General features: G+C 37.4%; 1 protein-coding gene across 16 annotated transcripts in view; it reads left to right on the top strand.

Moving 5' to 3' along the window:
• The window catches only part of LOC105199320, a 75,027-nt gene that overhangs the window by 55,832 nt on the left and 4,520 nt on the right, over positions 1-14,675 (top strand). For 14 of the 16 annotated variants that reach the window (XM_011166352.3, XM_011166355.3, XM_039459180.1 and 11 more), the window contains 9 exons: positions 821-892; positions 2,702-2,867; positions 3,682-3,791; positions 3,962-4,137; positions 4,487-4,703; positions 5,263-5,387; positions 6,378-6,554; positions 12,330-12,644; positions 13,150-13,401. In XM_011166352.3, the coding sequence (XP_011164654.2) occupies positions 821-892; positions 2,702-2,867; positions 3,682-3,791; positions 3,962-4,137; positions 4,487-4,703; positions 5,263-5,387; positions 6,378-6,554; positions 12,330-12,644; positions 13,150-13,401 (1,610 nt within the window). The remainder of the gene's footprint in view (positions 1-820; positions 893-2,701; positions 2,868-3,681; positions 3,792-3,961; positions 4,138-4,486; positions 4,704-5,262; positions 5,388-6,377; positions 6,555-12,329; positions 12,645-13,149; positions 13,402-14,675) is intronic. The other 2 variants (XM_026136176.2, XM_026136173.2) reach the window with 2 other exon arrangements.

Consider the following 14,675-nt stretch of genomic DNA (forward strand, 5'->3'; position numbering starts at 1 on the left):
AACATTTTATAATCCTATATATTTATACATGTATATCCTCAAATTTATCATAAATTCATCATAGACGTCAAACCTATTCAAAATTTATTTTAAATCCTAATTTAATAATTTAATACTTTAATCAAGAATATTAAGCTAAGACAAAATTTGGATTATTATTTTCACATTGCTTCGATACAGTTTTATAATATTCTTCGAAAGGGTATAAATAATATTTTTATGAATTCTGATGAATCTTCTTTAAATGTATGACGAGTATATTTTAAGGCAGTTATCAAGAAAATATTCTTTGTTAAAGATAAAGGTTACTTGCTAAAAGAAAAAGAAATCAAGTAATCGCTTTTCTTGATAGAACTGATACTTTTCTGTGTGCGCGCTTGATTAATTCCAGCGTTGATCGTCGCAGGTCAAAATTATTATACATATTCGTGTGGCCCTCGTTTTATTTTAAGAGCGCGATATATATATGTCAGAGGATGAATGCGTAGAACTATGGACAATTAGAAGTAAGAGTGCATCCTTGATGTAGAGATAATGGTAAGAAATATGGCTCGGTTCTCTATGTAATAAAGACAATAGCATAAGGAATCCAGGTATACAATGTAATGCTGCCATAATGTGCCGGCATAACTTAGGGGGGCCTCCGAGTGCGTCGGTGGGTCGTCTGAGACCCAGTTTGTTAAGCCCCTTAGCACGGGGGCTAGAATTACAGTGTTCTTCTCTCTTCTCTTCCTCCGTATAATTACACGCAAGCGTCCGCGCTTAGAGAGAATGAGAGGTATCGTTAATGCGACAAAGAGTTGTCTTGTGAACTCCGCAGTGCGACCTCGAAAGCCGGAGCTGATCATACGGGAGAACGAGCCGAAAGAGCTGCCGCCCGATGTGGTCAGAGGTAACGACAACAGCAACAACCACGTTCGACGTGTGTGAGTGGCGTGCGGAACGCGATCTGGCGATTGCCTCCTAACGCTCAGTGTGCTCCGTTTTGTCGAGTGGCTTTTTAACCGTTGATTGGCTGCTGAATCGAAAATTTATCTGTGCGTCAAATCGCGTAACGTGTCCCGCATCGCGCGGCCATGCCGATTAATAAAACGGGACATGAATCATTATTGGCGCCGGGCGTTTCATTAGTCGGCATGTTTTTCGCGGGATTTATAGGACGACACGAGTTACCGATGCACTTTGCGGAATTACGGCGTAACTTGCACATAATCCCTCTCGATATTCAAATTAACTCTTCCGTCTGCATGAAAAAAATTATGGCCGATGCTATTCGGCTAATGATCCCAGGCAGCACAAAACATCGTAAATGTTCGTAAATATGTGGATAATTTATTTTTAAAAATATGTAGTAAAAATTTTATAAACATTTTTATTAAGAATTTTAGAATAATACAAAAATCATTATTACACTATATAAAATATATTTCAAAAATATTTTTCGTAAACATATATTGCATATATCTTTTTGATACATTTGCCCGACATAAGAATATGTACAAATTATTTATGTATACATATTTAATTATTTTATAATGCTTCTTGTAGATATTTTGCACTGCCTGGGATGATACTTTTAACATTCCATATTAAACTTATGTACAAAGTTATCTTCAGTATATCTTAACACATTGTACGTGCCTGCATACGTGTCTTCCTTATTTTATTTTAATTGATAAGAGTCTTCAAAGATTTATCGCTAAATTTATGAGAATCAAATGTATAGTAGTCTGGTGAATTGAAGAAATGACTACTGCTATAAATTTTTCATTTATGAGAGATGTCTTTTGTATTATGTTGTAGGGTACTTGAGTCGAATAAAGTCTACTTAATTAATTTCATTTTTTTAAAGCTCCTTCTGTGTATATTGAAATAAATTAAGAATAAAATTTTTATTTCAATAATTTACAAAATAAAGATATAATAAATATGTTATTTTTTATAATTAAGAAGTTGAATAATATATAGCATACATTATGTGTTATAATATACCATAAAATATTGCATATTTAATAAATTTTTTGCAGTGAATTTTTTTATAAAAACAGTTTATACTCACTTTGTCATAAAGTTTTTGTTGCACTAAACAGACTATCAACACTAATTCCTTTTCTTACCTACTTCCTATGACACATCTTTTAAGAATGTATTCTAAGCATAAAGCGCATAGAGATAAATTCAAAAGTGGACCATATTTAGTGCTTGACTGTATTCGATTCAGGTATCTTATTAGCTTTTCATTACATCTCATAAGATTATATTATACGATATATCGAGTTCTCAAGAACAAGATACCAGTGAAGAGAATAACCGGACGGTATCTCGTCACAATGGTATGCGGCGCGATGTTTCTCTCCATGAAAAGAATGTATGAAGTAAGGGCCGTAACGTGAACAATAAAACCGAACGCTGTAGCTCGTGCTTGATCTGTGTAACGTTATCATGTCGGGCCGATTGGTTCGACTCTCTCTCTTTCTCTCTCCGAAATAAGTCCTTTTAGCGAAACTTTCTTCGTTATCTTTGACGCTTTTCAGAATTTTTGTGTCATGTGTGCAACCTCACTTTTTCCGCGAATCGTCGTTCCTGAGTGGTCTAACAAGTTTACCGTCGAAGAGAAAGAGAAATGGTGTTGAAATGTTTGAACAGTGACGGGTATATCGCTGAAGAGAGAGGAGTAAGAAGATCTCCTTCTGAATTTCAGCTTCCGACAAACCCGATCTGGGACTCGAGGAACTCTCAAGTTTGAACGTCAAGTCGCGCTTCCAGGTCTTCGAGAAAGCCAGCACGGAGGGTGCCAATGAGATTGAACGATCACCGTCACAGATCGCCGTCAAGAGATCGCCCAGCATCCTCAGCAAACTGGCCAAGTGAGTAATCAGTAAAATAACTTTGAGGTGTATTTTTCACACAGTGCAAACTATTAGAAAAATCTGTATGTTTATATTATATGTAAAACTTAAAAGATTTTGCAGACTACATTTTTTTATATGTAGACATTAGGTGGTAAAATTAATTTCTTCGCTGATATGCAGCTCTTCTCGCGAGTGATGATAATTCTAAAACATGATATACCACGACATAGATTTACTTCTGCAGAAGATATAATGAGCCGGTAATTTCACCGGACTAGCGTTTCTCGTCAACGATGAAGCATCCAATTACCATTGAGTTTATTTTACATAAAGGATTAAACAAATTCAAGTGCGCGCTTCATATATATTTTGATTAAAATATATATATGGAGAAAAAACAATAAAATAAAAATAATAACTATAATACCGTTGTTAATGGTATATTCACAAAATTATTATTTATCACTTGTTACAATTTGTATTATGTTTTGAATTACAATTTTATGATTTTTTAAAATTGGTATTTATCAAAAAACACGTTAAGAAATTTCAAGATTTATGTTATGGTTACGGTCGAATTTTTATCATACGATTGTTAATTTAAATATAGATTGTTGGTAATTTTATTAGTCTGCTTCGTCTGCGGTTTAACGTATAATCGGCACGAGAGAGGTTTTCGCGGTATTCAACAGTCAGCAGTTTCCTTCTCGTAACTTGAAACTCGAGAAAACAAGGAGTAAATATGTTACAACAAGCGTAATGCCGCGACCGCTAGTCCGTCTGTGCGGAGTGTCTGCAACTGTGCTACTGCGCATGTTTTCTTATCCAGATTTCAGGCGAAAGGCATGGATATTGGCGTGGCGGACGAATCTCTCAATGGCATACCCTACGAGGAGTCCAGCGAAAGTGAGGACGAAGAGGAAACGGAAGAAACCGAAGGTAAAGTCTCAACAGTTCTGTCAATATTAAAAAAAAAGGAAGATACGCAGTAAGAACCTACAGATTAAATTTGTTAAATACAAAATTTTTTTTTATTTCTCGCTAATAAAAATTTCTTTCGTGTGTTAAATCACGTTGTGACTGTGTCTATTTCTTTTCCGGCATTTTAGAAGTGGAAACCGAAATCGTAAAGTCAAAACGCACCACGCGCGAACGACCGATCAGTTTTTCGAAGATGGACGACATCAAGAATCGTTGGGAGACCACCAGCCAACAGGGAAGGCGCGAGGTCCAGCGTGAAGCTAGGAAGGAAGAAATCGCAGGAATCCGCTCGCGACTGTTCTTGGTAATTTGTGAAACTACAGGGAAAAACATTGGAATAAGATAGTGAGCTTGCAAGTTGTTACTTTACGGCAGACGGTACGAGGAAAAAAGTTATGCGGTTACGTTATAACGGTTGTAATAATAACGCAGATGCTCGTGTCTTTTTTTACTATTCTTGGCCGTGTAATATCGTAAAAGTGTAAATTGAATTGTCAGAGAACAGCTGCACACGTGTCTCTCGTAACGTTTATTGGCAAGTTTTTTTTTCTTCTTCCTCAGAGAAACTTGCTCCTTAAGTGCGATAGAGAATTTTTCCCTTACGTCGCGTTTTGCTAATGCGCCATTAATTTCTCTCTTTTCGCGGTTTACAGGGTAAACAGGGTAAAATGAAGGAGATGTACCAACAGGCGGTAGCCGGAAACGACCGCGTTACGAAGATAAACGCGGCGGAGGAGATCCAACACTCGACTACCCACGCTCGTTCGCTCAAAGAGAGATTCGAACGGGGTGAGCCAATCGCGGCCTCGGACGACGAAACCGACAGTAAACCGAAACCGGAGAAAGCCGACGAGGAGGTGATCGCGGCAGGTAAAGCGAAATGGACTTTCAGCAATTAAGTGACTTGCGAAGACTATTAGGGAATTGCAAAAAGACATTACCGCCGAGATGCGTAACTCGAAACACAGACTGACGAAATGTATAATCGAACTACTTTCCGCGCTACGATTGCGAGCAATGGAGCGTAGGAATGGAAAGGAATTACGTGACGCTACAAGTAGTTGCCAATGAATGAAAGCGCTTAATGATTTTTATATAACCGAGGGAAGATTTTCAAAGACTTTATGTAGATACTAGTGTCTACGCGAAATCTTTCGAGAAAAACTCGAAAGAAAGCAACCTAGTATTCCTTATAACATACGAGATGTTCCGTGCAAAAACTCTCTACAGAATAGAAGACTGTGTTAAGAGGTCATATTATTATTCAGCGGCTTTGTATGTGAAATTATTTTTATTCCGACCATAAATAGACCGTTATGAGTTGTCGAATTGCGCAGGGTGAAAGTATTACCTTGTGCTAATTGACAACTTAAAGTTACGAGTGATTTATGATATTTATGATAATCCATGTTGGTCACGCGCCACGCAGGTATCAGCAGGAAGTCGCGGTCGCTCTTTTTGGAACTGGACGCCACTGCAGCGAAAACAGCACGTCCAGTGACGCCAGTCCATCCGCCAAAAACGCCAACCGATATCCCACGACGTGCGCGAGACGTAAGTCACTTTTATATATTATATCATACGTATATATTATGCATGCACAGTGTGCCTGACCAAGTTCCTGGACTGATTACTTTCCTGGAAAGACAATTGAAGCAATGCATCGGCCGATAGTCGAAAAAGTTAATATGAAACCTCGTGTCTAGCATATTCAAACTTCATTAATATCGAATTAGTAATAAGCAAGTTTTTACTTGTTTCTTAGCAAGTTCTTTACTTGTAAAACGTTATATTTTGTTATCAGTTGCAATTGTTATTAAGAATTCTTTTTTGACGCACGCCTTCTTTTTCAAAGCGAAGCTGTGACCGCTTATAAAACCTCGCAAAATGAAGCAAGAGCTCGCTAATTAATTCGATATTAATAAAACTTAAATATGTGAGACACTTCATACTAATTATTTCGGCCATAGATCGATACGTAATTTTATTTGTCTTTTCAGAAAAAATTCCAGGAGCTTTTCAAGCATACCGTGTACTTGATTAAACCGAGCTTATGGTTTGTCTTTGAAATCGTTGAGACATGAATTCGTCCGCAAAAATTGTGACTTTCTATCTTTTATTATTTAATTGCATGATTTGCAAAATTAATTTCAAAATTATTAAAAAAAGTATTTTTAAATACTTTTAAAAAAAACCAATTTATTTAATGTAATTTTTATTGCAACACTTTGGAAAATATTTTTTTATGAAAATTAATTTCAAAGTTATTAAAAGATGCCTTTCTTATCAAATATTTGTTACAACATTTTTATGTAAATTTATTTCATGTAATTTCTATTGCAAGACTTTGAAGAACATTATTATCTATCATATTGTATTATTTACTACACAATATTGCTCATTGTCAGTGTGATATTCAAATCAATGCAGGAAAATATTTTATTTGATGCAAATGCATCAAATAAATGAGGTTTATCGCGAGATGCACGTACAATGTTAGTAACGCGTCTGGTAACGATAATTTCCGAAACATTTGCGAGAAAGGCGTTCATGGGCCGTCAAGTCTCAGACGATGTGGTGCGCAGCTCAGACACGACTGAGGAGGTCCAAGTAGAAACGTCGGAAATTTCAAACAAGTTCAAATTCTTCGAGACCTATAAGGAACCGGAGAAAAAGCGGAAGCAGTTTCGCATTACGCCGCCTCGCGACGGTCAAGTCAAGGTTCGACCCGTCGACTTTGGTGTCGTTGAATGACTCACATCCCTGTGCCAATTTTCTCTAACAGTCTTGTGCGTGTTGACTAATTAAAATTTACTGTACTGTTTAGTGCGATTTCGCTCGAGAATTTTATCGTCTGAAGAATACTTATCGAGCAAAAAATATACTGAAAACAAATAATTAAACATCTCGATTTAAAATGCGATAAAAAATGTAATTCCATTTTTATCACTTAAATTATATTGTCCATTTAATCATATCAGACTAATAAAATTAGACATATTTATAATTGTTACGGTATATTGCTGGAGATAATGCCTTTTAATGGCTTAAAATATCATTGTCTTTCGTACAGTTGTATATTAATATTGTATTCCAAACACAGTATTTCTCAATGATATTATCAATTTAATCTTAAAAACTTATGGATTATTGATAACGAAGCGATGTAAAGATACTTCAGAGCATGATTTATATTCTTGTTAAATAGAAGAGATAAATTCGCGGTACGAGAGATATTGGTTTCCCGGGAATCACGAACACAAAAGTGATCTCATTTTCAATTAAGATAGGAGAAATGTTTGCACTCAATGCGCGTTTATTCGTATCAAATTGCATCACGCCATTAATTAATCATTTGCATTTTTATGTACGTTTTATTTTCTTTTATTTTGTTTGATACTAATGGTTACTTTTCCCGATTTCATGACTCCTTGCGTTAAATAACATTTTATTGCTTAACATAACTGCTCAAAATTTTATCTAACGCCATGTCGACTTCAAATTTTTGGGAAAGAGCAAAAATTATAATCATTAAAGTTAAGATTAATTATATACATATGTTTTATAGCTACGTAATTAAAAGTAAACTCAAACTATTTCTTTTAAATCTCATGAGAATCCAGATTGTCTAAGATCAGACAATAGCCTTAGTCAACTCTCTCGTTGCAATTTCTTCCATATTTTCTTATAAATAAAAGGAATCTTCCTACTGATAAAAAAATAATAAACTCTTAAGAATTTTTCTTTTTAATAAATATCATTCTCGATATTTTTCAAAAAAAGAAGATATTCCGGCACATACAATGTTAATTTCCGTTATTACATGTATATTTTCGGAATGAAATATCGGTAGCTGAGGGAATGAAACATGCGCGCGCGCGTTTCTTATCTCGCAGAAACGGCAACCCTCTCGCGCTTCCTCTCATCGGGTGCATTCCCGGCGCGAGACAGCGACGGATTTTTATCGATAATTATCAAAGCTCGATAACGATAGCCCCGGCGTCTTATAAATGAGGGCCTCGCGCATCTCTCTCAGAGGAGACCGGCGGCGATGCGCCGCGCGCGGAACGCACGACACGAGCGAGTCGATTCCAACAAACCGGGTTGTCCTTGAACCCCCCTCCCGAAGTGGTCAGCGCAGCAGCAGCCATACTTTTACCGTTAGTATTCCTACATCCTTCCATTCGTGAAGAGCAAGCGGGTAGCACGCTGCACGAGCGGACACACTGGCGGCCGGCGCGGCGGCGGGCCCGAGAACCTTAACCGAGGGAAGGCGCGACGGGGCCCCTCGCCAGTATAAGAGTATAACTCTCACACACACTCCGAGGGGAGGAGGACACACACCGCCGCCGGTCCCCTATCCTCCTGCGAACGGCATAGCAACCGGCTGTCGCGCCGCCGTTCATATACGAACTTCTCACGAACCGGAGAGAAGGAGGGCCTCCCTCGAGAAGCGCGCCGAAGTGCCGGACCGGACTCGTGCAGTTCGAACGCGACGACGCTCAGTCTCGTTCCGTTCGCCGAGGAGGCTTTAATAATCACACGAAAAGGTAATTTTTATCGGCCCGACGGACGTCCCCGTAATCGCGATCGGGAACATCGTGTGCTCTCGTTGCGTTAGTTCTCCCGACGTTTCTTCCGAAAGAGCGAAAGCGCGGAAAGCTGTCCGATTGGCAGACCGATGGATCGTTAACTCCTGGATAATGACCGCCACGGTGTACGGTTAATGATCCACAAAGGCGATCCATTTGCATGCTCCTCTTTGAAATACCTTGTGAAATCGGTACTTGATGTACTCGGCACTTCCGTTGATTGAACATTTTTGTTGGTGCTTGTGAGTGACGCGTTTAATTGTAAGCTCGACACCGGCGGGACTTTCCGGTAATTAATTGAAGAGCGATCGACGTGGCGGTCAAGCGTGCGTGCTCTGCGCGATCGCGATCCGATTTTTGTCTTCTACCTTTCATAAAAATTACACACTTCTCGTACGTGGAAGTTTCACTTACTTCGAAGTATTACTGCGCGAAAAGGACGGTTTTGCTCTATTATTAAAAATTTAACTGAAAATAATTTTGTTAGACTATCAATATAATCCATGATGGATATTCAAGGTTGATAAGCAATATTGCGAAAAGTTTTACCATTCTAGTCATCAGCTGGAATATCCTACTTAATTATTTCAATAGTCTAATGAAATTATTTTTAGATCTATATCAGCTAAATTTGTTAATACTTCTTTCCGTGCGCGAAATCCGAAATTTCTTGAATAAAACAGTGAAAAATCATTGTTTTAATTCGTCGCGAATTATGGAAGATGATGCCAATTAAGAAATAACGAAAAACTTAAAATACGTAATTAAGTCCTCATAATTAATTCCATGCGCACTCGATTTACATATCATTCGCATATTAAATCGTAGATTTTCCAAAATACCATTTGCACGTTCGTTAATCAGATCGTAATCGCTATATTAAACGATAAATCCAGATGCGCGCTCGCAGACACAGTGGAAAATTTCATATGAGACTTTCATATGAAAGTTTCAATTATCTCAGACATATTTAGAGCGAACGATTAATATGTGCAACCGCAATGTATTCTCATCGAATTGTTAATTGCTCGTAATTGCCCTACCGACGCGCGTGCAATCGAGATCTCCTCGTCGTGCGACCCTCAGAGCGTTTCCGTCGACGATGGAGGAACGGACGTCGTCGCTCGGGGGGCGCAATCTCGCCGCGGCTTGACTTGCCGCTTGACGTACCGGCAGAGGGATACCGTGTGATCAAATATCCTTTCTGGACTGGTGATTTTATGGAATTCCGCTGGAAGTACTCTCCCGTAGATCCTCTCGACTCCATTACCGCAACGCGAAATCTGACCGAGAGTCGCGATACCAAGATGTTGCCACGCGGTTTTTTTTTCCTTCTCGTTGTAACCGAAAAACTGTATGCTTCGTCTTACAATTAGTCAATTTAGAGACTTCTAGAGCGTATCGCGAATAGAAAAATCGGTCATTTTAGAGAACATAAAGCGATAACAAAAATACTCTCATGACTGCGGTCATATTACTGATATCATTCTGGATATTTAGATTTTGTTCGGAGGAAGGGGGAGGGAAAGTATTAATTGTATTTTTATATAAAAACCAGCATTTTTTTGCGTTAATTCCTTTTGTGGATATTGATATTTTAAAGCTTGGACTATTTTCCCATTCCTGACGTTGAATGGAAAAAATGTTTGAAAAAAACTTTGCAAAAATCATAATCTTTCTTTTTTTCTTAATAATTAAACTTGGACTGTGTTTTGCCACGAAAAAAATGAATAAAATTTTCGACAGGATTTGAATGCCCCCCCTTCCCCCTTCCGGGAAGGATTTACGCCTCCGTTGCTGATTTTGGTTTCACTTATTCTCTGCTTTCGTATAATTTCTGTGTAATATTTGCATTTATAGTTTTGATTTGGGAAACAGATAGTGACATAACTTGCTTGTGTACTGTGACGAAAACTTCCTCGATTTCAGACAAGCGATGAACGCAGGACTTTCGTATAATCCAATAGAAACATCGCCCATGAATTATCGGTTTTCCATTTCCAGTCGCTTTCACGACTGGTTATCCCCGTTGGATTAATTCAAATTTAATGTGTCCACTTATCATTCAATAATTTACAGTTATCTTTTTTTCCGTCTTTCAAATGCAAGATAATTAAAAACGATCAATGATGCGAAGAATGATCGAAATATATAAATACATCTTCATTAGTCGTTATTCGAATTAGAGCACTCATTTGCCAGTGGAATTATGTAATTTACATAATTCTCTACTTTAATTACTTCCTTCCAATTGTAATGTGCTTATGTCTCGAATATTTCGTTGCTCGTCAAGCTGAACAACTCATGCTTTGGCTACAGCGCAAATTCGTCGACATAAGCGAGAAGCGAATGAACAGATCATGGCAATGATGGCAATTGGTCACTGCAGAGTGCGCGTACTGCTCTTGAACCTCAACCTGTCAATTTGTGGCCATTAAATGTCAACCTTGAAGCGTCCCGCAACCCTTTTGTCCAACCAAATCCGACTTGTCGGTAATCCCCGGTCTCGCACCTAAACTGGCGCAAGGGTGGTCCTAAAATATGTCGCAAGACTCAAACAACCTTCGATCGCTCCACGTGATCAGCAATCAGGTTTTCGACTTACCTGACCCACTTGGGTTCAGGTATAAATGCGTATAGGCCAATCGGAGCCTCGAGAAGAGCCAAGACCCTCGTGTCTCGAGAAGAAAGGCCTCATTTTTGTTTGATAGGGATCCATGTTAATATTGTAATATTTTAGTTCAAATCTCAAAGCATGCGAATGCCTGTTTATTTATGCATGTTGCATGACATTTTCTTTTTCCATTTTTTTTTATTTTTTTTTCCAGAAGACGTTAATTTTTTCCAAGATTGTTATTCGAGCACTGCTGACTTTTTTATTTGTGAATATATTTTTTTCACTAATAGTTGAATTCCTAGAAATTTTATATGAAATATATATTTCTATCATATTTATGTTTGTCACTACAACATATTCTCGGTTAAAAAAGAAAGACTGTAAAAAAAATTTTTTACTTGAAATCGTATCATCCACGCTTAAGGCCTGAGTTGACTCATGCCGGATACAGTTCGTAAAGAAAAACAAAAAAAACATTTCTACCGTCGATCTCCAGCTTACCTGGATCCCCCAACGGTGCATCATAGCTCAAACATTCGGTTTAAAATTATCGTGCGATAAACATACGGAATGTGTTCGCGATTATCGTTTTTGCCGCCTTATCACGTAATCTCTCTCTACCAATTTTTGAGCAACAGTAATGCGAATAAATAAACGCGTTGATGTATATCAAAGACATGTTGAACCTGCAATAATCTTTTAATATTGGCGATTTACAAAAAAAAATATTTTGAAAAAAAAATAAAACGGATTCATGAAATTAAACATAATTAATATAAAAAAACTAAATGCATAAATTAATGAATAATAGCAAAATTAATCCATCATATAATATTTCTGTATAATTTACATTTTTGCTTTAACAAAAAGATTATTTGTGTCTTTGAATTTATTAATTATAAATTAAAAAAAATATAATTCATAATTTTAAAATAATATTATTTTTAACACATATTTCTTAAAAAAGAAAGTATTTTCTTAAAAAATAATATGGTTTGCATAAAAAATTTGTTGAAGAATCGTCAGTTAAAAATACATTCTTTTATCAAGAAATCGAATACATTTGAAAAAATAAACTTTATCACGAGGCATAATGTTGCTCAACGTTATCTTATATAGAATTAATAATGACTGTACGGTAAAATGTGCTATGAAACCTTCTGAATTACATTCTTCCGAAACGCAAAGAGCTAAAATTGCTTTATATGATAATAGGAACGAACTAATCAAATTGTGATTTTATCAAGTCATATTTGATTACAATTTAACACATATTTTCTTTCGCAGATGGATTCACCGGATCGCGAGATTTACCGCGATCCAGATGTGGTCAGAGCCGACGATAGGGTGGACGAGGTGGTGCACACGGACACGGCGAGGAAGATGCTGTCCATCTTCCGGCAGATGGAGGAGAAAGCGTGCAAGGAAGAATTGCCGGAGGGCCCGAAGCCCTTGAAATGCTTCACACCGCCCCCCGAGGATAAGTTCGCCAAAGCGTCGGCCTCAGACGCAGAGGACGGCGAGGACGAAGAGGGCGAGGAAAGCGACGGTGACGAAAGCGCCGAGGAGAGAGATCCTAATTACATCCGTTCCTCTGACAAGGTTTGTGACACGTACAATTTTTTGTTAGCCGAAATTTGAAAGATGTAAAAAAGAACTAAATTTATTAAATTATAGTATAACAATTCGATAATAAGGATCTTTCGATAGCTCTTTATTCGCGTAGAATATTGTTTCCTATTGCTTTAAGCGTGGCATTGAAATAAGTATAAAAAATATTGAGTAATTGATTTGATTTATGAAATCTCTCGAGTCTTCTTTTTGTTCTTTTTTCTTTAAAAAAAAAGGAGAGTTTTCTTCACGCCTCGGATGCGTATAATTTTCTGCGCTTCAATTACTAAATAAATTAAATTCCAAAGTTCCGTAAGTGGTGCCGGAGCAGGACGGCCTAAAGGTGTTATTAGGCGGTTCTAAAAAGTCAGCACAAACTTTCGGAGCAGGTCGTTGTCCCGCGTACAAAATTTCGGGAAAGCAGCTCTTTACTCCCGATCGGCATGGCTCCACCCTATAATCCACAAAGTCCTTTTTTCGTCTGTTATCGGGCTAGGTGGAGGACGAGTTCTTGAAACAGGCGCAGAACGCGGCGCGCGCCAAGACCCTACGTGCCAAGTTCGAGCACTGGGAGGAGACCGACGGTAAAGTCAGCAATCACCACGTTGCCGAAATGGAGATGGCCCAGGGTACGGGCGAGCAGTCCAGCATAGAGTCGGCGAGCAGTCTGAGGGCCCGTTTCGAGTCCCTCGGCTCGCAGGCTAACGAGTCCCCGCGCGCACCGAAGGTCAAAGTCAATCGATTTGTGGTAAGTACGTTTTCTCGACCCGTACAATCGCGCACGTCCCCTCGACTTGGTCCAACGTCATGTCGCGACTTGTCGTTTGTGTAATCATCGGCCATTCTTCCTGCATCTAATTATTTGTTAGTCACGTCTCGCCACTCCTCCTGATTTTCATTGATTTAAATTTGGAGAACATATCTTTGGTTTTTTTTTCTTTTTTATACGATATATAACAATACACTTCTCTGACTGGCTTATGCCTCTAATCGTATTGGTCAGGGGCTGGAAAGATTAAACGTCTTTCCCGACAAATTTTTTTTTTTTTTTATATGAACGATTCGGCATTATAAAAGTATGCGCATGGTGTGATTTTGAATTGTACGTTATTTTGCCTGTGCTTATCCGTTTTATATGTTAAATGTATTTTATTCATCGAGCAGTGCTTATATTGCGTCCAAAATTTCATGGCAAACGACGAAACACGATATTTGAAAGTAATTAATACTTTTTAAATTAGCGTTCCATTTGGACTAATAAATTGCAGCTTTTCATATTTCGACGCAATTTGAACAATGCTTGAAAAAAAAACGCACGGCCGAGATTTTATTATATTTTATTTTATTTCATGTGTGCTCGTCCTTCTTTTATATAACAAAAATTTATTTTTGCACTCTTTATTGGCGATCTATATGTATATTCTGCGATAAAAATTTATTATTGCTTATAATAATTTGATGCGCTAATTTTCTGTCTCGTATATTTTATAGATTCTGCGAATATAAATTCATATTCGCTCTCGCTATATTATTACAATTTTTTATGAAACAAAAAGGATTTTTATCGTACTGTCGCTTCCATTTTGCAATGATATTGTAATTTCAATGTTAATATGTAATAACATATAAGTCACGATATTGGCAAATATTATACATAGCATCGATAGATATTTTTAAGCTATTTATTTGCTTAGTTTTAAATATCCGCGATTGAAACACGTTAAAATGTAAGAATATATGCTACATTTCAGAGAACAATAACAATGTCTACCTAACTAAAACTTATCACTACGTTTTCAAAATTTTAGAATTGTTGTTCTTTTGCAACGAAATTCGTATTTCTTTGTTCACTGCTTGAACGAAGTATTGACGAATTATAAAGCAAATTCAACATTTAAATTTATTCGTCGATATAACGCAAATTTATTTTTTTATTGTTCACATGTAAAATAAGAATATCAAATTGCAATTGTTTGGCTAGAAATACTCGACAGCTTAATAAAAGCCATTTAAATTGAAATG

The sequence above is a fragment of the Solenopsis invicta genome, chromosome 16 (assembly GCF_016802725.1).
Source record: "Solenopsis invicta isolate M01_SB chromosome 16, UNIL_Sinv_3.0, whole genome shotgun sequence".
Taxonomy (NCBI): domain Eukaryota; kingdom Metazoa; phylum Arthropoda; class Insecta; order Hymenoptera; family Formicidae; genus Solenopsis; species Solenopsis invicta.